The 23,984-nt window shown below is 36.7% G+C and overlaps 1 protein-coding gene across 1 annotated transcript in view; it reads right to left on the bottom strand.

The window, feature by feature from the left end:
• Window positions 1–23,984, bottom strand: part of LOC150085870 (mediator of RNA polymerase II transcription subunit 13-like) — a 554,522-nt gene that overhangs the window by 212,414 nt on the left and 318,124 nt on the right. The window contains exons 16-17 of the mRNA XM_090374721.1: window positions 11,810–11,974; window positions 4,425–4,522 (exon numbers count right to left, since the gene is read on the bottom strand). Coding sequence (XP_090230847.1) covers window positions 4,425–4,522; window positions 11,810–11,974 — 263 coding nt within the window. The remainder of the gene's footprint in view (window positions 1–4,424; window positions 4,523–11,809; window positions 11,975–23,984) is intronic.

Raw genomic sequence — 23,984 nt, 5'->3', positions numbered from 1 at the left:
GCGCCTAACTATGGTGATGTTAAATACACAGTTTATGTACATAAATGTTGTTGAAGTTCATACTGCATTGTACAGTTGTATCCGTTTAAGGAATGAAAAAATTTTGGCCACATGTGGGGTATCTGCCAGGAGGTCAGCAATACTGAAAGGAATGTTTGTCCTGGAAAAAGAGGTAAACATAGCTTGTCAGTCACTATTGTATTTGGGGCAATCAATGAGTACATGTTGGACAGTGAGCTGAGTGTTGCAATTTGCTCATAGTGGTGGATCAGTGCCTGCAAGGAGATAAAGATGTGTTAGATGTGATGGCCTATTTATAGTCGGGCTAATACGACTTACTCGTGCCTGTTTTCACGTATACTGAATTTCCAAGGTTGCAGATGTTTCTTTATACAGAGTAGTTTGTTCCCAACTTGACTTTGCCAGACGTGTTGCCATTTTTCAAGACACCGCTTCTTTATAATTGACTTGTAGTCTGTGATCGGTATACTAAACAGTTCATCTATAGGATCTGTAGTAGTTTTCGCAGCTAGATTAGCACATTCATTTCCAGAAATTCCAAAATGACCAGGGATCCAGCAAAAGATGATCTCTTGTTTCTTCCTATTTAGCTTAGTCATGGTATTCCAAATCTGTATGAGTAAGGGGTTATCATGATTTTTATTCTGCTGTATAGCTTGGATAGCACTACTGGAGTCTGTATAGATAACACTGTTGAATGTATTTGTTGATAAGGTGAAATTTAACCCAATTGTAAAGGCAACCACCCAGCCTTCTCCAAAAATTGTGAACAGTGGAAATAAGAAAAAAAAATCCAGAAATACAAAATAGAAACGAAAGTCTCGTTCCCAGAAGCACAAAAGCAATTACAACTACAGATGCCTAGACGTATATATGCTGAAGCCTCTAAAAAGTTTCATTCAGTATCAGTCCAAATTGATACATCAATTCCAACAAACATGCCCATTTCTGAATGGGCTCGATCCTTGCTCTCTTCTGTACCACAATCATCAAAGCAACATATTTCAAGCAGGGCTAACAACATGCCAGTCACTGCCCATGCAGCTCCCGTAAGACCCGTTCAAACTGAAAAGCCAGATCCCGTTAGCAAACAGCCAGTTGACTCCATCCTTATGGATACCAATGAAATCCCCAGTCAAGATGAAACAGAAACCATTCTGGAGATCCATCCAGAGGATGAAATAGACATGAGACCAATTTTCCCAAAAAGAGATAAAATTAAAAGTGACTGCATCAAACAGACAGACAGACTCAGCTCCTTCATCTAAATCTAAACAATGAACAACGTAGTCCAATGGAATTGCGGAGGCTTTTGTAGCAATATCGACGACATCCAGGAAATAATTAAATGTCATAATCCAGTTGGCATCTGTTTACGGGAGACATATTTAACTCCTAAGGTATCTCTCTCGGTCAAAAATTATACTCTTTTCAGAGAAGATAGATCGGTTATAAATAAAGCTCACAGTGGGGGTTGTTATTCTCATAAATTCAAGAGTTCCTTGCAGACGTATTCCTTTGCAACCTCTATTGAAGTTGTTGCTATGCGAATTGCAATTGGAGTTATTATAACACTCGTTTCTATCTATCTGCAAACCAGTCAGCCTTGTACTATTCATGAACTTGAAGATTTAATTCTGTAGTTGCCAGCCCCTTTCTGTTTATTGGACGACTTCGATGGACACCATCCATTGTGGGGCTCTCCCAATGCAGATGGATGAGGACAACTTATTGAAATTCTCATTGACAGGCAGAATTTAACCATCCTAAATACTGGTTCACCAATTTACATCCATCTCCCAACAGGAACTCTCAATCTCAGTCTTCTCAATAGATCTATCTATCTGCTCTCCGATACTCTTTCCTTGTACTGAGTGGACAGCTCCTGATCCACTCAACAGTGACCACTATCCATTAATCTGTAAAATTCAAACTTCATACTTTGTAACTTCAGAAAATGGCATGAAATGGAAAATTTCCAAGGGTGATTAGGCAAAGTACACTTATCATGTATCCTTTGATAATCAGATCATCGAATCTTGTCCAATTGACATAGTCACCAACCATATTACTAAACAAATCCTAGCAGCTGCGTCTATTGCCATCCCACAGTCAAGCTCCTATAGATCCATAAATTATTGGTGGAATGAGGATCGAGAGAGTGCCAAAAAAAGGAAAAAAAAAAAAAAAACCGAGCCTGGAATATATTCCGCAAACATCCTACTATCAATAATCTTATAAATTATAAGAAACTCAGAGCCAAGGCTCACCATATCAGGAAGAAAGCAAAAAGAGATTCCTGGATACGATTTGCAAATTCAGTTAATAAAAATACAGATTCTAGAATAATATGGAGAAAAATAAAACAACTAAATGACAAATTTCCTCCTCTATCCTCCCAAATTTTCAACTAGAATGGACAGGAGCTGTGAACTCCTGCCGAAATTGCAAATGCTTTAGGTCTCATATTCTCACAGTTGTCTACATCGACCGCATACGACCAGTCATTTCAGAAGATTAAAGTTTCAGCGGAAAAATCTTGACTGAACTTCAAAATCAAATCTTGTCTATCATACAATCGGCCACTTACTATGCTTGAAATTCAAGAAGCTATATATACCTCAAAGAACAGTGCTGCTGGTCGGGACGGGTGTATTATATAATGCTTAAAAACTTAGATAACAAATCATTATCCTTGCTGTTGACTTTCTACAATTGTATTTTCACTGAACGTTCATTCAAACAAAACTTCCTTCAGCATAGAACTTTTCAAGTCTGCTATCAGCAAGCCCTCTTGCAAATCTATACACAAGAGGAAGTGACTCTTGTCCCACAAGGCTCAGTTCTACCTTATTTGCAATAAGAATAAATAATATTTTTTTTTTTTTTTTTTATGAGAACCCCAAACACAAAAGGTATCAAAACCGATAGTACTTAGTACCGTGCATGGGTTGAAGGAGAAGTATGGGGAGAGAGGGATGCCGGAAACTTTGCTCTAGAGACTAAACATGGGTTTCACCACAATGTATACCCAACCCTGTAAACTCATATGTTAGAATGTGAAAATCTTCTTCCTTTCTGGATATTGGAACCATGTTGAAATTTTTTGATGAATGAGGTCATCATATACCTGCATTACCGCACAGAGGCCCTCCAATAAGCTGAAAGGCTTTTAAATTAACTCAAGACTTAGACTCTGCAGAAAATTTGGGAGGAAATTTTTATCAGAGTGGCCCCATGTGCAGGTTTGTAGAAATGGAATACGTTTGAACAAGGTACTGCAAAAATCTTTGCCAATATCACTGAAAAGGATTCAGGGAAGCTGCTAGTTAGGGATGGGGGGGGGGGGGTTGGACAGGTATAACATAAATATGCATTTATCTTCTTATTCTATGGGTCAAAGTAACACTTGAACACACACGAAGATGTGCTGATGGTAGCAATGTTTCAAACAAATGGGAAGCCAGTGCTAGGAATACAAGTTTAAATAACTTCAAGAGATGTGTCAGGGTAGCAAACTTTATGAGAACTCTTAATCTCAACTGTGTCTACAGAAATGTTGAGTGTTGTCGTCAATAAAATTAGTGAATTTCAACTCATGATCAGGACACCTAATGCTTACAAAAAAGGCTAACAAAAGTGATGGGCTACCCAAAAATAGGAGAAGGCAAGATTCACTACTTATCAAAAGCAGCCTAAGAAGGACAAAAGCTTTTGCAGATTCAAAGATATGCATGCAAGTATAGAATGTGTATAGATCAGTACAGCTAGTGTAGATTAGGAATATTATTTAGAATAAAAGGAACAATGAGAGTGGACGTAATCTTCAGACCAGAAGATGTTGAAGGTTATGATGGGAGCCTCTGTGTGTAGACTGAATGGGTCAGCAAATGTATTCACCTTTGCTAACCGATTGTTCCTCCAATGCACCATTTGCAGCTCCCTGATTGGAGCAGACAGGATAGACACTAACAATGGTTGGGGGAGAAATAGATGATTATTATTTGTATCAGCATATTAGTTAAAATATTAGGAAAAAAAGAATATTCTAGAACTGATTGTTGTCCACAAGCTAGATGACATCAGAGGGCTGACAGTACAGGAATTATTAGCTGAAGTAATAACAGAGCAGTTCTAAGTTGGAAGATGAGGAGAGGAAGCAGTTGAGGTTATAAATAGTAGTAAGGAAATAAAAAAAAAAAAAAAATAGGTTGGCTTGTCAGGCCCAGTACCACCATATTTTTTACATTTTGGGTTGCCACCACAGCCAGGTTAAACAAAAAGCGTGCATTAAAATTGATTGTAAGGACAATAATGGTCATTACTGCAACTGACAAAAGAAATTTGATATTAATAATACAGGAATTTCCAAACTAAGGTGGGGGAAAAAAAGGATTGCTTACCCAAAACTTCAGAGCAAACGGAGAAAGAGCCAAACAGTCTTTATCATAACCAACCATAAGAGTTGGAATTGGCTGTGGTTCACACTGATCTTCAGTACCTGCAATTACAGAAATGAATGTGTATAATTTATTAAATAAAATACGATAAAAATTAATATCCAGCATGCATGGAAATTAGAGCGTCTTGTCAACCCAGAAAAAAACCAATGGACAGTAACAGTAATATTTTGGATATGTACAAATATAAACCATACAGTAACTTGCAACAAGGATGCATAATATTAAATTTTTCATTAGTGAAATAAAATCTTATTTTATTTAAAAAACCCAATTATTGTTTGGCACCATAACTTTAATATCATTAATAATGATGGCTTTTTTACGATACTAATTTTCTTGGATGGGTTAAACTTTAATAGATAATAAGTATTCAGTAATAAAGGAAAATAAAAACAGTTTATCATAATATTCACCCGTTTTATGCCAAAAAGGGATTCAGAGTTGAGTGATTCAAAGTGTTGAGTTACATTCTGCCTAATATCTTGACAATATGTGGGTAAATATCATTGGCAAATGAAGCAAAATTAAAAAAAAAAAAAAAAAAAAAGACACCTCCCATTTTACCTATCCATTTCCTCCAAGTGTCTATCCTTGAATTTATTTAAACTATCAACTTCCACAACAACAGCTGGAAGTTTGTGCTAACAATCAATTGGCCAAAGGCAAATTTCCACTCAGCTATTTTGCAACCATCTTTCCTCAATTTGAATTTATGCCCCTTCACATGGGTGTTCCGAGCAAGAAAAATTCCATCAGCACCAAGCTTGTTCAATCCAGTTAAAACCTTAAACATCTCAATCAGATCACTGCATAGGTGCCTAATCTCCAGACGTTGCAATTTGCAGAACTGAAGCTTTTCTTGGTAAGAGCACCCCTTTGTTTGGCCCACAATCTAGTTGCCCTTCTCTGTACTTGTTCCAGCAGTTCCACATCCTTCCTAAAATGAGGCCTGACCTTATACACCGAGTGGACAGAAATCATGGAAAACCTATCTAGTAATAGGTAAGCCCACCTTCTGCCCAGATAAGGGCAGTTACACGACGAGGCATTGAGTCCACTAGTTCACAAAAGCGTTCCACAGGTATTTCCATCCATGCTTGCTGCACTGCTGTCCATAATTCCGTCACATTTCTGGATGGAGGATCCAAAGCTCGAAGAGACCTTTCCACAGCATCCCAAATATGCTCCACAGGGTTCATGTCAGTGAATGGGTAGGCCATTCCATGGTGGTAAAATCTGAGGAATGCTCTTAGAACCATGTTCTAGTCACCATGGTTCTGTGGGAAGGTGCACAATGACCATGAAGGGCTGCAGATGGTCTGCAAGGATGGACACGTAACCTGGACCGTTCAGGGGTGCATCTAGACGTACCAGAGGTCCCAACGTGTGCCAGATGAACACACCACAGACCATTACCAACTGTCCACCTGCCTGACCAGTTCCTTTTTGACACGACGGGTGCACAGCTTTGTGCAGTTTCCGCCAGATACACACCTTCCTGTCAGCTTGAAGTAACTGGAAACAGGATTCATCGGACCAGGAGACCCAGCTCCAATCATCTAAGGTCCAGTGATGATGTTTTTTAGCCCAGTTTAGGTGCAGAGTCCTGTGTTATGGTGTGAGCAATGGAACTCTGTAATGATTGCCTGATGGTCAATGGTGGAGACGTTTCTGGCACCTTCCTCGTTGAAGTTGGCGGTGATTTGTGCCACTGTTGCTCTCCGGTTGGCTAAAACAATGTGAAACAGACTTTGACGGCCACATTCTCCACCACCTTTCTCTGCCCAAAATGAGATGTTATACCAGAAATGCTGTATTCCTGATACACTCTTGATACTGTAAAAAGGGGATAGTGCAATTTCTGTACCACCTCCACGATAGTGACACATGCGTTGGGCACCTATTAACATCCCTCTTTCAAAGTTGGTTAACTTACGACATTTATCCATACTGACATTGAATTGCCATCTACGTGACTGCAGTGTATATATATACCTGCCAAGCAGTGGGTTCATCCACTAGCGAGGGAGGTGACAGTGATGCATTGCCCAGGAACCACACAAATTCTGTCCTTTCAGTGTACAATGGGGTTATCACCTCCTTATCCCTGATAGCAAAATTCCTGTATTATCATTGACAAAACCCCGTGAGCTGTCCTGGAAGCTTGTTTGTATTGCTTAGAGAATTTCATATGACTACAATTACCTGCAAGTGTTTTTCAATTTTCGAATACAAACGTACTACCAATGTGTAGTAACACACTGGCATGTTTCTCTGCTGTTACTGCTACTCATATGCAGTACTTTGCATTTGTCGATGTTAAATTTCAGTTGCCCTTCTCAGCTCATTTGCCCAGCTTTTCTAGATCCTGTTGCAGTGGCATACTGTCATTACTGTCACAAACCACCCTGTCAACTTTTGTATCATTTGCAAACCTGGACATTAAGCCTGATATGCCTCCGTCAATATCATTTATAAATATACAAAACAACAATGGGTCCAACGCTGGGGGACTCCAATAATAACATTAGTGCATGAAGAGCAATCTCCACTGATTAACGCTCTGACTTCTCCCACTTAACCAGCCCTTTATTCATAGCAGCAACTTGTCCTTAATGCCACAATGCTCCATTTTGTTCAGCAGTCTTTTATATATCAAAAGCTTTGCTGAAATCCAATATATGATATCAAAATTATTTTTTGCATCCAGTTCCTTTGTGACCACATCATGGTTGTTGTTATTTGGTTTTTAGGAGCATTAGCAACTAAAGCCATATTGCTCCGGTGATATGAGGTGGTCATTCCCTGACCTCTCCGCATCCTCCGTATTTGGTGGTCACGGGCTCGAACCCCGGTCTAATCAAGAAGTGTGTGCTATGCACTGCCGCTCCTGCCCATGGAGGCACCAACATCATAGTAACCGATGAAATTGGTCAAACAAGATTTCCCCTTAACAAACCCATGATGTGTTTGAAGTATAACTGTGGCCTTGTCTAGATGATCCTGCATTACTTATTTTACAAGTGACTACATTATTTTTCCCGGAACTAACAGGTCTGTAAGTACTAGAGTCACCCTTTGTGAATTGGGGACACACTCACACATCTCTACTCCATGGGGACCTTCTGAGAACCTTTCCTGAATCCAAAGATGCTCTCATAATTATGACTAAGTGTTTGCTTACATCCTTCACTGCTTCCCTTAATATAACTGGATAGATCCCATCCACCCCAGGTCAACAATTTCTCTATCACTTTCCTCTTTGTATTACAAAATCATTTAGCTCCCTTTTGGAGCTAGATAAACTTCTAGCATCCCCTTCCCTAAAGAATTCCTCATGCGTGAATGAAGATTCAAAAATACTCATTTAATTTGTCAGCAACCTGAGCAAGATCATCAACAGTCAAACCATCAACATCAAATGGACCAATGTCAATGAATCAATATCAATCTAATTCATCTCCTTCCTTCTAGAGTTCACATAAGTCAAGAAGTCTTTGTTGTTTTTCTTTGCATCCTTTGTAAAAATTTCTTGTAATCTGCCTTTGCTTGCCTGCATTCCTTTGACCTGATTACACACTAGTTTATATCTACCACAGGCTTCTGTGTCACCTGATAATTTATATGCACCTCATGCACTTTTCTTCTCTGCTACTAGTTTCATCAGTTCATCTGACAACCATTTAGGTTGTCAGATGAACTGATGAAAGGGTATTTCTTAGTTGGAATGAAAAGCCTAATAGCTTCAATGATTAATACTTTAAACGCTTCCCATTTAGAATTTGCTGATGGTAACATCATCAGTTGGTCCCAACTCTGCAGAATTTAAAAACTGCAGGAGACCATTGTAGTCAACTTTACGAAAGCAAACACTCCTCCCCTTACCCTTGATGGTAGTTGCATCTTTAAGTAAATCCCAAATTATACACTGTGATCACTGCCAGCTAGTGGTTCCTTTATCTGCAGATTCCTAATGCATGGCTGCAAAATAAGCTCTAGAACATTATAACAAAAGTAAAAGACACAAAATCTTATGAAAAGGCACTGATCTCTTAAATTGTAAAGCTACCAAGATAAGATGCTCACGATTATTTAAATAGATTGCAAAGAAAATTTAATGAAATTGGTGACCTCTGTCCTAGAATATAAATATGGTGGTTACTGGAGCTTTTCAATTATCTAGGTGCTGAATAATAAACTTTTAGTTTATTCACATCATAAATTTTGCTGAATTGTTATTACTGTTTATAGGTTCTCTATGGTACAAGATTTTCTGGATTAGACAATGTCTTTTTAAATTTTCTGTGTTCTCGCAGAAAAAGTCTGGAGTTAAATCTGGTGACCTGGGCAACTACTTGGCAAGCCATGGCATATCTATTTGTATGGCAATTTTTAACTTAGGAATTTCTTAACTTTGAAGGAATAATTTGCAGGAACCACATTTTTCAAAAAAAGACTTTAGGATAAGCAAAATTTTGTAAAGTTGATAAATAGCTGTCTGAAGTAATGTTTGGAATGAAATAAATATTCACCGAAAATTTTGGCCAAAATAACATCTAGATAGTGTAATTCCTTTTCAATTAGGATATTAGGGTTCTCAACAACCCAATAAAAATAGTTATGTTGGTTCCCTTGTCCACTCATATTGAAAATTTTATTAAGGCCAAATTCTGGTAATTCCTGTCTATTATTTTCGGTGCTCCTGATTGGTGTCACCACTGAATCTAAATGCTATTCAAAATCTCATAGCTCCACTTATGGAACTATGGCAGTTTGAATTTTAAAAAATGGCTATGGAGTTTTGATTGGGAAAAAGTAATAAAAATAATAAGAATAAGCAGACACGCATCTAGTATGAATAAACATTTTACTAGGTATGTAAAACCTAGTATGTTATTTTTTTTTATTAATTTTATGATTCAAAGTTCTATAGCCATTTTTTAATAAATAATAAAAAAAATAAAAAATAAAAATAGCAGACACATATCTAGTATGAATAAACATTTGTACTAGATATTTTTTATTGCTTTTTATCATTCAAAGTTCCTCAGCCATTATTTATAATTCAAACTCTGACCAATAACATTAGATAAATGCCTATCTACATTACATCTATCCCTCCCCCAACTGGCACACACTTTCCTTGACTCATTCAGGTATCCTCAATGATTGGCACCTCCGTAGCCAGGTGGGCAGGGGCAGCAGTGCGCTTCTTGATTAGACCGGGGTTCGAGCCCATGACCACAAAATACGAAGGATGCAGAAAGGTCAGGGAATGACCACCACATATCCCCGGAGCAATATGGCCTTAGTTGCTAATGCTCCTAAAAAAAAAAAAAACAAATAACAAATAACAATCCTCAATGATATTGGGAAAAACTTTTGCACTACTTTTGTTATAATCAGCAGGGTGAAATTCACCAGGCATACCCTTAGTATGCAAAACAAAAAAGAAAATTATAAAAAGAAAAACGAAAATTAAATCATCAGTTAATTTGAAGATCTGCATTTGGTTCAGGTTATTTGGTTGACTGGCTGGGTCGAAGTACAAATCTGCATTTTTTTCTTGGCTTTGCTTATTTAATTTGTTATTATTTTGGGTTTAATTTGTTCATCACTTTCATTGTGTACGTGAATCATACAGAGATATCCATTGGCACTAGGCTAAATAGTGGCTAGGGAATGCAACAGACCCCTTTCAATTGACACAAACTGCTTTCCTCTGAAGTAATGCTTGTGAGTTCCCAGTCTTTATTTCATTTCAGTTAAAAGTGGCCCTCATGATTTGGTAAGTGGGTGGGGTTTCTCCTTGGACAGGGAGTCATAGTTCTGCATTGCTGACAGCAAGTGTCACTTTGTTTTTGCCTTATTTTTATGATTTTATTTTATTTTGAATATTAGGATATCTTGGTGCTTAGCAGAATTATGCATTGCATGATTCTGCTAAGCATGTAGTATTAATATGCTGCATTATTTTTTTTGGTATATTCAGTGCTCCTATTTTCTATAATGGTGTTGTGGGATTTATATTTTTGATTCTTATTTCCCATGATTTTTTTTTTTTTTTGCAGTCTTATATGATAGGTTTTTATTTCTGCACAAGTTTTGCCGGGTAATTCCTTATTCAGTTTTTGAAGAAATTGAAATTCTTAAATTTTTTCAAATTCTGTAAACAGGACTGGAAGAAAATCTTTTGCCTGGCTTATGCTTAAAAAACAAATTATGTTTTAATAATTTAATTTTCCCCACTGAATTTCTTTTATCAAAATGTCTATAGTTTGAAATCTAAAAACAGAACATTTATTAAAATCCTTTCTACTCCTGAGTTCAGGTTTCTAGTTTTTTCTGAAACTGTTTGATGTTACTGACCATCTGTTGAACCTGGCTGCTATTCTTAATTTTGCATTTTATCAAACTTTAGAGTAAGGATACATAGTGGTGGTGGTGTTTGCATATTCATAGATCATTTCATTACAGTTTTATAAAAATTATATTTTACTTATTCCAGTTTAGACAGTTAAGTGAAAATATGTAGTATATTTAATTATTTTTAATGTTTGTTATTATGTCCCTCTGGTATTAATGAAACAGTAGTTGGATTTATTCAAGGTATTTGTCTTCTCCTGAAGCTAGTTCTGCCTTTCTAGATAAAATTTTTTCAGTTGTGGAAACTAGTTTTTCAGAAGTTAATGTAAGTTTTAGAATTTGTTTCCAATCAAATCTTTTTTTTTTTGGTCAACTTACTTCCAATAATCATGGTGGTTCAGTCTTCTCACCTGAAGTTTTCTACCCAATATTTAAAGAAGTGGTATGTTTGGACTTACTGCTGATTTAAATATTTTATAATTACTGATTATATCTGTGGACTCTGTTACCTACAGTTACTAATGAAGATGGTTTCTTCTGGATGTCTCCCTGGTCGTATTCCGTTAATTTCTTTTTCAACAATGTCATAATTGTCAGTTATTTTGAGTTATTCTAAGTGGTGGTGGAATGTTAATTTGTCTTTGTTATTTTTTATCAAGTAACAAGTTTATTGATCCTATGCTGTCTTCTCATCAATGTTATACCTGATGCTACTGATGATTTTGTGAATAAAACTTGAAAAGGAAAATGAGTGTTCTCCCAGTACATGTGTCAAGTTAGCTGCTGAATTTCAACATGAACCCCCTACATTCTTGCAAATTTTATTATTTAGAAATGTGATCTATAAAAATATGAATATGTAGATAGATACCAAACTTGGGACATCATTTCTGGGATAATGTATAGAAATAATTTTATTTTATATATATATATCCATGTGTACATGAAACTTTTCTCACCTCTCCATGCCAGTCGGTGAAACTGCCTCCAAGTTAGTGGTCCAGAAACTGAATACGTAACATCCCACAGTCTTTGTGTGCGCTTTTTATGAACAGCTTCCTGGAGAAGAGGCTGAAGACAGCTTAAAAGCTGCATGATTTCTTGACTGCTTTTCAGAAGTGGAGCTAAAATAAAATTTAAACAAATTTAATTGATTGCACAATTAACTTTGAGTCATAATTAATATAAAACTAATACAAAAATGATTATATGACCAAAGATTAAGACAGTTCAATGATGTTTTTGATATACTGCCCACTTGCTCAGGGGGAGGGAGGGGGAGTGTGTTTGTGCTGCATGCCTTTACTATAGAAAAGGCATGCATCACAAACAGAACGTCTATGAAACAAAGTGAGGAGACTTTGTAGGAGATGGGTCATTAATTAACCTAACTGCCCTCTTTTGAATGGAATCTAGAAGCCAGAGAGAGGTTTTCGGGGCACTGCCCCAGCTGTGGGAACAATATTCCATCGTAGGGCAAAGTTAAAAGTTGTACAAAGCAAGCAGCTGTTTGAAAGAAAATTAACACTTAGAGTGAAAGAGAAAACCCAGTTTTTTAGATGAACAGGATGCAATATTTGTGATGTGTTTATGCCATCACAAATATTGCAGATTAGAATTCAAGTTGGTTCGTTGGTTATTAGGATTTTTATGGCGCATCAGCATCTAAGGCTATAGTGCGCCAATAGAATTCAAGTTAATCTATAATAGAGATATGTAATCTTGCCGGGAAATCTGAGTGTCACTGAAGATACTTGTACAAGTACAAAGGAGGTCCTTGAGGCTGTTGCAGACATTCTTTCAGATATGCCAGAAAAGCTGTGCTTGCTACATGGGAGTCTGAAATGCTGATTGATGGAACTGATATTCAGGTGACACTCAAGTTTTGGTGAAGTCTGGATGGTCTGTGACAGCCAAATCCTCTGCTTGCACCTTCATGGTGGTGGGACTGTTAGTAATCCTGGGTATAACCCCCATGCACAAGCACACTGTGGGTGACCACCAAGGTGTGAACCAATGTAAGCAGGGATTGAAGTGTGGTGCCCACATCCACATGGAGGAATGCTGCTCCTCTGTGTTATCAGGCAACACCAGGTGGTAGACGACTCTCATCAACTGGTACAATACCACCACTTTACTTATTGGAGACTTCAAGTGGTAATACCCATGGTTAGTCTCCAGAGCTAAATTCTGGTAAACCCAACCCCATCTCTTCCATCTTGCAGTATGATTGATGTCTTTTGAAGCTATGATGAACACAATGGTGAGATCCAAACTTCCTTACATTTCGAGGGTAAAGTTCTAAAACGGTGTGTGCAGGTCGGCGGCTAGTTACTGCACCGGACCGAACCGATTGGTACTCCCTAGGAGGCTTCCAGATCAGCTAGTGTATAATCTTGCTGTTTCTATTCTGCCAGATAGTGATCATAGGGAGTCCGAATAGTGTGTATGCAGGGGGCATTGTCGAGGATCTGGGTATTATATTCTTACCATGCGTATGCCTTATCCAAAAATTTCATTACTTCATAGAGCATTCCCTCCCCCTTTTCTTACTATTGAATACACCACGAATAGTCAAACTAAAAGAGCAAACTTATCCGTGAAAAGATCTAAACCTCCGAAACACTTTCTAGTTAATTTCACAAATATACGTGGTCTCAGTTTTAATCTCAATGATGTCTATTTCCACTTACAGTCTGACAAACCCCATGTACTTTTTCTGACAGAATCTCAGTTATCTATTGATTCAACTACTGCCCAAATTATTCACTGTATGATTCCTTTTGCCTCAAAGGTGGTATTTGTGCACATGTCCATTCCGATATTCCCTGTCAGAGACTCGGTAATTTGGAATTTCCTCTTTTCGATCTTCTCTGGCTTAAAATCTCTCTACTGAATTCTGTCAAATTCATCTGTTGTCTCTACCGTTCTCCCAATTTCACTAATCACTGTAACTCTGACTTCCTCTCTTTGCAAATTGACTTTCTCCAGTCCAACGTTCCTAACAATGAGGTAATTTTGTTTGGTGATTTTAATGTTTACAACTCCAGCTGGCTTTCGTTTTCTAGTCATACCGCCCCAGCTGGTCAAGATGCTGAAGCTTTTGAAATTACTAATGACCTCGCACAGATTGCTCATTTACCTACGAGAATACAGGACAATCCTGACCATACGGCCAACACGCTTGATCTTTTTCTCACAAGCAACCTTTCCAAGTACACGGTTGAAGTGAGTGGTGCTTTAGGCACCTCAGATCACAACTTCGTGATTGTCTCTTCTCCAATGGAGCCTTTATCTCATGGCTATTCCCTACCTTGTGTTGTTTGGCATTACAAGAATGCAAAATGGGATGACCTGCAAGATTTCTTTTCTTCTTTTCCTTGGTCGGATTACTGTTTCAAAACTTCTGATGTCAACATTTGCTCAGATCGTGTCAGTGAAATAATTCTGTAGGAATGGAATCCTTTATTCCACACTCCACTTTAAAATCTCCTCCTTTATCTAAACCTTGGTTTTCCAATAAATGCACTAAGGCTGTTCAAGAGAAGAATGTTTCTTATCGTAACTGGCTTGTTTCCATAAATTCTTCAGTTTCATTTTCTGCCTACACCAAAGCTCGTAAAAATTGTAAAGCAGTGTTTAATCAGCCTAAACTAGATTTTGAACATGCTAAGAGTAGAAAACTTGCTTCTTGCCCTATTGGTAGCCGAGTATTCTGATCTCTTGCTAAAGCTATTGGCCACAACTTTTGCCCATCTCTGCTCCCACCTCTGCCAAAATCAGATGGTTCTATTGTCACTTCAGCTAAGGATAAAGCTGACCTAATAGCATCCCATTTTTCTTCCAACTCGTGCATTAATGATCCTGGTAAAACACCTCCCACCATTCCCAGCACGCTCCATTCAATGCCTCTTGTGGTCTTCCGTCAAAAAGATTCTGACGAATCTTGATGCTAAGAAAGCTCCAGGTCTTGATGGTATTTCTCCACTTGTTCTCCAAATCTGTGCTCCTGAAATTACTCCTGTTCTTTGCCGCCTTTTTTCACTTTCTTATTCCAAAGGTGTTTTTACTTCTGCTTGGAAATTTGCTCTTATTCGGCCAGTTCCTAAAAAGGGTGACAAATCCCTCTCATCCAATTATCGTCCCATTCCAATTACTTCTACTCTTAAACTACCTAGAAACCTTCCATCTGACCAACAATTTTCAACTTCTCGAATATCCGAGAAGTTGAAAATGCCAATCTCCATGTAATTCTCCAGTGGGGCAAAGACAACTTAGTTGATTTAAATCCTTCTAAAACTCAGTTTTATCTTATATCTTGCAAAAAGGATTCTTCTGCTCCTATGCTTATCTTTGATGACACTCCTATTTCTAGGCAAGATGATATATCTCTGTTGGGGATTACCCTGACTTCTAATCTCTCTTGGCACAAGCACATTACAAATATCGCTTCCTCTGCATCTTAAAAAATTTGCATTACTTTCCTTTCAAACAGCTGTTCACTCTGTACAAATCGCAAATCCACCTTGCTGTGGAAAATTGTTCCCACATTTGGAGCGGTGCTCCCAAAACCTCTCTCAGGCTTCTAAATTCCATTCAGAAGAAGGCAATTAGGTTAATTAATGATTCATCTCTAAAAGTCTCTACACTCTCTGTCACATAGATGTACTGTTTCTGCTGCATGCCTTTTCTACAGATACTTCAATGGGCACTATTCTTCTGAACTGGCTTCTTTAATTCCTGCTCTATCTTTCAAAATAGTCCGAACAAGTGCTGCCACCAGCTAACATCCATTTACTATCCAACTTCAAAATCACAGAACTGACTTTTCACCTTCCTCGTTTATTCATTCAACTACCGTTTTCTTGAACAACTTTCCTTCATACGTATTTCCTAAAAATTACAGAAGTTCAAGTCTAATGTCAACAAATATCTTCTTTCGTCTTCCTAACCTCCAACTCATGCACGGTACTCAGTAAAAAGGATGAGCAGAATAATTCTTTTAGCGAGATATAAAATGGGAATTGGTGGAATTTGCTTCACTGGAGAATTACCTGAAGATTAGCATTTAAGGAATTGGTAGTGGATATTAAAGAAGTTGAAACTGTTTGTAGGGCAAGGTTTTTCAAACTGGAAGGTGTGGTGCAATGCTATTATCAGCAAAATTATGGATAGAATTTCCGGTCAGTGGAAAAAGTCCATTAATGTACAAGTAGAAAGGAGTGGGAGAAAGAACTGAATCTTGGGGAACACCATTAGCGGAAAAGTTTGCAACTATCACCTGCAGTGAGCAGTCAGAGAGAAAACTGGATACCCAATTACAAAAACAGTTGGAAAACCATAAGATAGAAGATTATTGAGATCCACACAAACAAAAGCCACTGAAATGTGAAAAGCAACTTCTTGAGTTTCACCAAACTTTTCCAATGAATTTGTCCATAGATGGGAAACATATGCCAGTATATCACCAGTGGATCGACACTGATGGAATCCAAACTGGTTTGACCAGATGGAAGATTTATAGATAGTTTAGGAGTTGGTGGTTAATGGATTTCTCCATTACTTTATAAAGAGTAGGAGTAAGTGCAGTGGGATGATAACTGGATGGGATGGATTTGTTATCATTTTAGGAACTGGCTGGATATAAGGAAATTTCCAAGGAGAAGGGAAAACACTAGTGGAATAAGAAAGTGCAAAAAAGATGACACAAAACAGAAGCAAGCTGAGGTTTTGAGAAAAAAATGGAGAAATACCATCAGGACCTGGTTCTTCCTTGATATCAAGACTGTTAAAAATTCTTCTGACATCTTTTTAATGGAAAACCACAGGAAGCCTTGAATGGTTTTAGCAAGCTCAATGCTGATGGGATTCTTCCTCTTGCTCAGATTATGTATTTGAGGGGGCATAAATTCAAATTGAGAAAGATAGTTGCAGAATAGATGTGTGGAAATTTGCCTTTAGCCAGCAGGTGGTTGATTGCTGGAACAAGCTTCCATCTGTCATGGAATTTATAGCTTAAATAAATTCAAGGAAGAACCAGAAAAACTTTTGGAGTAGACGGAGAGATAAATGGGAAGTGCGTTTTTTTTTGGCTGATGCTGTATAAGCTTGCTTTCTTGCATCATATGCCACTGGTAATGTTAATGCAGTGTACTGGGAATGTGGGAGGTGGTGGTCTGCCAAGGTCAATAACAGAGTTAGAAGAAAAGTAGGATGCTAGCAGGTTGGCTTTACTTTTTAGCTGAGGTGGCAATAGAACCATCAAAATTTAATAGAGGTGGGCAAAGGCATGGCCAACAGCTTCGGAAAGAGACCAGAATGCTCAATGCTTGTCTAAATGTACCATTTAGACAAGGACTAAGTTTTCTACTCTTAGCCTAAGTTGGCAGGGTTGTTAATGACAGTGTGCTACTGCAACAGGATCTAGTAAAGTTGGGCTTAGAAGTGGAAACTGAAGTTTAACCTCAAACAATTGCAAAGTACTGCATATGGGTAGAAGCAACTCCAGGAAAATGCATCAACTGTATGGCACTACACTTAGGGTAGTAGAAAATGAAAAAGGCCTGGGAGCAATTGTGCAGTCAGATATGAAGTTTTCTAAGCAATGCAGACAGGTTTCCAGAGCAAGTCATGAGGTATTGTCAATGATATACAGGAATTTTGCTAGTAGGGAAAAGGAGGTGCTTATCCCTTTGTATAAGGCAATGGTCAGGCCATGCCTTGAGTACTGCATACAGGTCTGGAGGCCTCATTTTAGGAAGAATGTAGAGTTGCTAGAAAGAGAAGTACAGAGAAGGGCAACAAGATTGGTGAGAGGAACAAAGGGGTGCACTTACGAAGAAAGGCTTAAGTTCTGAAAGTTGCAGCATCTGGAGACCATGCACCTGTGAGGTGATATGATTGAGGTGGATAAGGCCTTGAATTGGTTGGACACGCTGAATTCTGATGGGATTCTTCCTCTTGCTCAGATTACGAACTTGAGGGGGCATAAATTCATATTGAGCAAAGAAGTTGTAGAATAGACGTCTGGAAGTTTGCCTTTAGCCAGCAGGTAGTGGATTGCTGGAACAAATTGCCATCTGTCGTTGTGGAAGTTGATGGCTTAAATAAATTAAAAGAGGAACTGGACAAACCTTTAGAGGGAAGGATGTGTGAAATTGTATTATTTGGCTGATGCTACCTAACCTCATATGCTTGCTTTCTTGCATCACATTCCTCTACTACTGCTAGTAATTCAGCCGTTTTCTTGTTAATTGCAGTATTGGTTAAAAGTTGAATTAAATCAGTGCAAGTACAGTGGACCCCAGCTTTACAATTGGTTCACTGTACGATGAAATCACTTTACAATGGACTCTCCACAATGAAATACTGGTCACTATGCAATATGTGGTAAGTGCTGGTCATTGTGATCATGTTTGCCAATTGAATTTTAATTCTATTAAACAGTGATTCTAATAAGTGAAAAGAGAAGGAATAGTATTTACAGGCTATAAAAGTAAAGATCACAAATTTACACTTTATTAAGTTAACAAAATTAACAAAATTAAATGATAAGTGAAAATTGGAAGAATATTTCCACAGGTTAGCAAAATAAAAATAAATTTACGCTTACGTACATAGCTTAATTAATAAAACTGTAATATGTACACACTAACTAACTGATATTTCTGTTCACTGACATTTTTGTTTTGGGATGTGAAATTTAAAACAGTAAAAAAGACAAGCAATCTATAACAAAGAACATGGCATGCACAAATTGCAACTAACATGATACGTGCAAGTGAGATACGGAGTAACAGTTTACAAAGCTTAAAAAGTAGGAATGAAGAAAATATTCTGAAAATTTATTTATGTTTTTCATATGATTGAAGAGGAAGGGGAAACACATTTCACCATAATAATGTAAACACCCACAGAATTCCAGCTATTATTGCAGAAGCAATAAGATTGAGTTTACTACCTGTTTATTTTAGATTGCACTAACAGAAAAGCCAAATAAACTGGAAACTGCAATTGTTCTTATAGTTTTATGGCAGTGACCTCCAGAAATGTGCTTTAAAAATATATCACTAAGGCATTCAAAATTGATTCTTATAACCGAACAAATGATAACGATGAAAGCGTAGTGCATTTTAATGATTTGAATTTGGTTTTCCGAAATTAAAGTGGCTGATACCACTAACTATGATCATGTTAATCAGCACCAACTTATTTCACTTTACGATGAGATAGGATTACAATTGTCTCTGATTGGACCATGTAGTCCTTCCTCTCAGCCAATAGCAGCATTTGTAAACAGGTTGGAAGTGGGTTTTGTTTTTGCATCCTTTAGGTGAAGTGATTTTTTGTGTTGTGCTTTAATCAATATATTAGTTTTAATCAATATGTACAATTTCCATTATAAAAATGACCTTTTAGAGAGACAAATAGCTTAGTTATATAACGAAAATTTCAACTTCCCAGGTCTTGGAACGGATTACCAAAAAAAATGTGTTACTGGGTTTACATTACGATACAATGGTATCATAATGTAAACTCTGGAATAGGTTAATATCGTAAAGTGGGGGTCCACTGTACAGTGAATTGCAATTGACTGGAAAATTGAACTGAAGAGATTATGGTAAACTTTTTTTTTTTTTTTCCCCCTACAGGGCCTCTCAGACATCTTCTAATGGTAACGTTACTCTTCTCAAAGTGTTTGAGGTGAACAGTTTTAAAGTGGAGATAACTGTGATTTATCTAGATGTAAAATGCTGGTAGCACAACAATTATATTACAGCAAACTGTAATATCAGAATACTGACAGAATCATACATATATTAGTCATATGGTGCAAGGAAGCCTCAAGCTTTTTCTGTACTAGCCAAAAAAAACCTACCTAGGAATTTCCCTGCTGGCTTTTTTTATCTTCTGTTACTCAGATAAAAACATTACATTTACCAGTGCGTGATGACCTGTAGTTACCACGTTTCGAACCAAATCAATCACTTATCTGGATCTAAAAAGATCTAATTTGATTAATGCTGCTGCTGATGTGTTCTAGAGTCCTGCACTTTGTACACATCATTAATAATGTAATAGTTAGCTTAAATTAAAATAAATCAATCAATAATATCAATGTTTTATTTTTTATTGTTTATAATAGATAAATTTTAAAAAATTAAATTGAGAATAAACATGAAACTTATTCATAATATTGGCATTAGTTGAGACATATGATGCAAGAAAGCAAGCCTATATAGTATCAGCCAAAAAAAAAAAAACCTTCCCATTTCACCCATCTGGTCACTCCAAATGTTTGTCTAGTTGCCTTAAATTTATTTAAGCTATCAACTTCCACAACAACAGATGGAAGTCTGTTCCAGCAACCAACTACCCACTGGCTAAAGGCAAACTTAATTAATTTTACAAATTTTTTGGATATGCTGATGTGCAGAAAGACGCCATCAAGTTTAGAAAACTCTTTTGCTTGCTGCACTGTTGGTAGGGATGTAAAGAATGTACTTCACAAAGATGAAACTATATAATTTATGCAGATAGCTTAAGCTTAACAGGCCAAAACTACAATGGTCATTCACAATGAGCTATTATTTTTTTTATATCCTTCAACTTGGCACATCATGGCCTATATTGCCCATACACCAGAAAAATTCAAATCAAATCTTTATATCCTTACTGCCTCAGAGGAGTCTGGATATGAATATACATTTTGTAAAAATAACTTTAATAAAAGCAAAAAATGAAAATGCAACATGACCAATGATATATAGGAATTTTGCTAGCAGGGAAAAGGAGGTAATTATCCCTCTGTATAAGGCAATGGTCAGGCCACGGCTTGAGTACTGCGTACAGGTCTGGAGGCCTCATTTTAGGAAGGATGTAGATTTACTTGAGCGTGTACAGAGAAGGGCAACAAGATTGGTGAGGGGGAATGAAGGGATCCTCTTATCAAGAGAGGCTTAAGTTCTGCAAATTGCAGTGGCTGGAGACTAGGCACCCGCGCGGTGATCTGATTGAGGTATATAAGGCCTTGAATGGGTTGAGCACACTGAATTCTGATGGGATCCTTCCACTTGTTCAGATTACGAACCTAAGGGGGCATAAATTCAAATTAAGAAAGGACAGATGTAGAATAGATGTGCGGAAATTTTCCTTAAGCCAGCGGGTGGTTAATTGCTGGAACACACTTTCATCTGTCGTTGTGGAAGTTGATAGGTTGAATAAATTTAAGGAGGAACTGGACAGGCATTTGGAGGGAACGGTGTGATTTTTTTTTTTTTTTTTTGGCTGATGCCGCATAAGCTCATAGATTTGCTTTCTTGCATCACATGCCACTACTACTACTACCACCACCATAAGCCATTTAAATTATACCCTAATTTTGAATTTCCCACAATGAATTTAATCATAAAAAGTTAGTGCTCTTTTCGTGTTGCAATTTTTTGGAAACTTTTAGTGATGTTCTTCTATCAGTGTTGTACTGAAATATTTTATTTTTAGTGCTTGAATGACATGGGAAAAAACTACAATGTAATGATTAGGGTAAATATTTTTTTTCTCCTGTTGTAGGAAGCTACAGAAAAGTTTTCCATGGTTGCATTTAGACAATTGTATTAATCGTGCTGTTCTAGTCAAACACAACGATGAAAGTGTAGTGCATTTTGATGATTTGAATTTGCATTTTTGTACTGTTTGGATCAATACTTCCAAATAATTAAAAGTAGGCTGTTTAATAATAATAAATTGAAACAAATTACTGTAATGATTTTCTATCAACTTTTATTGTGTGTTAGATAAAAATGAATATTTGATTAATATCATTTTGTTTTTTATTTAAACAACTAATTAGCAAATCAAAATGTCACTTTCCTTTCAGTATAAATTTTGTTGTAAAATATTTATAAAATACAAGAAAAACAATAATGTGTGCTTCTAATACTTTAAAGTGATAAAATATTAAACACAGTTTTACACTTTAAATGAAGTAGCATTGGTAGAAATAGCTCTTCCAATAGGCAAATCAGCAAAATATCTATTGCAAAATATAAAAAAAGAAAAACAATAATGTGTACTTTTAATACTTTAAAGTGATAAAAAATTAAACAAAATTTCACACTTAAAACCATGTAGCAGTGGTAACTCCTACCACAAGTCAATAAGCAAAATATATATCGTGCATTAATCACTGGTTTGACAACTAGTGGCTGTCTCTCTATCTATTTTCTACATAGAGATGGTCTTACTTGACCGTCTGCTTTTAGAAATTGAAAATCACAAGGCTTTTAATAGAGATCCAATAACCCCAGGGGTTCATATCTGGGTGAGTATTGGCTTGGCACATCCAGGGTCCTGAGCTGGATATCATCATTCTTCTCTTTCTTGGTGATTCCCCTTCTACTTCTGACTCTCTCTCAGTAATTTTTTTATTTTTTTTTTTGGCTGGTGCAGCATAAGCCTCAGGCTTCCTTACACCATATAGCTAATAATAATAATAATGCTCCAGTACTGCCCAGAGTTTTTTTTTTTTTTTTTTTTTTCCAAATGAAGGGAACAAACTGATGTTACATGAAATGCAATAACCTGTTTAAAGTTCTTTGCCACATATATTTATTTCAATTTTCTTCTTATTATGCTCAATTACATAGGGCAAATGTAATCTGAAATGCAGCAATCAAGGAACATGCTGATTACCAGTTTTTGAGCAATAAATCTAACCAAACATGAATTGTCAAAATTTGAGGCAGAAAAAAAAGAGTGCATTGAAGCTTACTTCTTGCTAATTTCTTTACATGATTTACTTATTTTTTTATTAATTGTGGTATTTTATTATTTTATCCACCTGGATCACTGGTAAAAATTTGGTGATGAGAAACTCAGGCATCAGTGAAGTTAGTGAAGCAATTACTTATAAAATTATGTGGTATTATTCCATTTAAAAAATAAAAAACCAAGGTGAAAAAATAAACATAAACCCAAATGCCACATGGAATACTTTCACCAATGATCCAAGAGGATTTACATACAGAAATAAAAATAAACGATTTTAGATTTTTTTTCTTTTATCTTTTTTGTAATTAGTAGTGGCAATAGATGCAAGGAAGCAAGCTTATACTACATAAAAAAAAAAAAAAACCCACCTTCTCACATTACCTGCCACCCTCTCTCAAACCCTTTTGTACTCACTTTTGTCTGTTACATAAGTAGCCCTGGGCTGAAAAGATCTAAAGAGGAGAGAGACTCAAAAGGAAACTCATTAGCATGCCAGCATTTAAAATTTTTTAATCCCCTCCTCCTTACCAACACTACCAAATTTTCTAATCCCCTCCTCCTTACCAACACTACCAAATTTTCATATTAATAGCTGCAGTAGTTATTTTTCAAAAACATCATTTTTCCTGATTTGAGGCTGGCTTTGGAAGTTCATAATGAATGCAGCTTCCTACTTGCCTTGAAATTTTGTTATTAAAAGTCAAATATATTAGTGCACAGGTGAGTGCAATTGCATCAGTTTAATTCACAGCCATCTACCAAAGTAGTTAAGTTGGCATCGTTTTAATAATATCTCATATTGTGAATACCAGTTGCCATGGTATTGCACTGCCTTGAATAAGTAATGCTTCACCAGTGGAAAAGACTAATGTTACTTATGAATAAGTAATATTAGTCTATATCTCTTTTCTCACATCTAAATTTTGAGTTAAGACTTGTCGAGTTCCATAGTGAGTTCTGATGAAACCATCCTAATGCTTAAACGATGATCACTTCTAATCAATGTCCTTATCAGGTCAACATTTTCATTTTTCATGAATACATACCAGATGGTCATTCAAACACGAAAGTTCTTGACTTTGTACCTTAAACTTGATGTAACAACAAATAACTTTCATTTGCTGTTTTCTTTAGTTGTGTTAAAAATTTGATATTGATTCTTTGTTCAATTCTTTTGTCTGTCATTTTTCCAGCAAGCTGCAAAAACACAAGCTAATGAAAGCCTGTCTCACTGCAAAGTGAACGAGCATGTTGGTGCATACATGGTCTTGTTATTTAATAATGAGAATATTAAAATAACGTGACTGTGCATGCACAGACTCGTTATTTAATAGCCACATATTGTAATCCAACTGTGATATATTA

Source organism: Mastigoproctus giganteus, chromosome 5, assembly GCF_048544385.1.
Source record: "Mastigoproctus giganteus isolate SK-2022 chromosome 5, ASM4854438v1, whole genome shotgun sequence".
In the NCBI taxonomy this organism is placed as follows: Eukaryota; Metazoa; Arthropoda; class Arachnida; order Uropygi; family Thelyphonidae; genus Mastigoproctus; species Mastigoproctus giganteus.
This window is presented reverse-complemented; position numbering and strand designations above follow the sequence as displayed.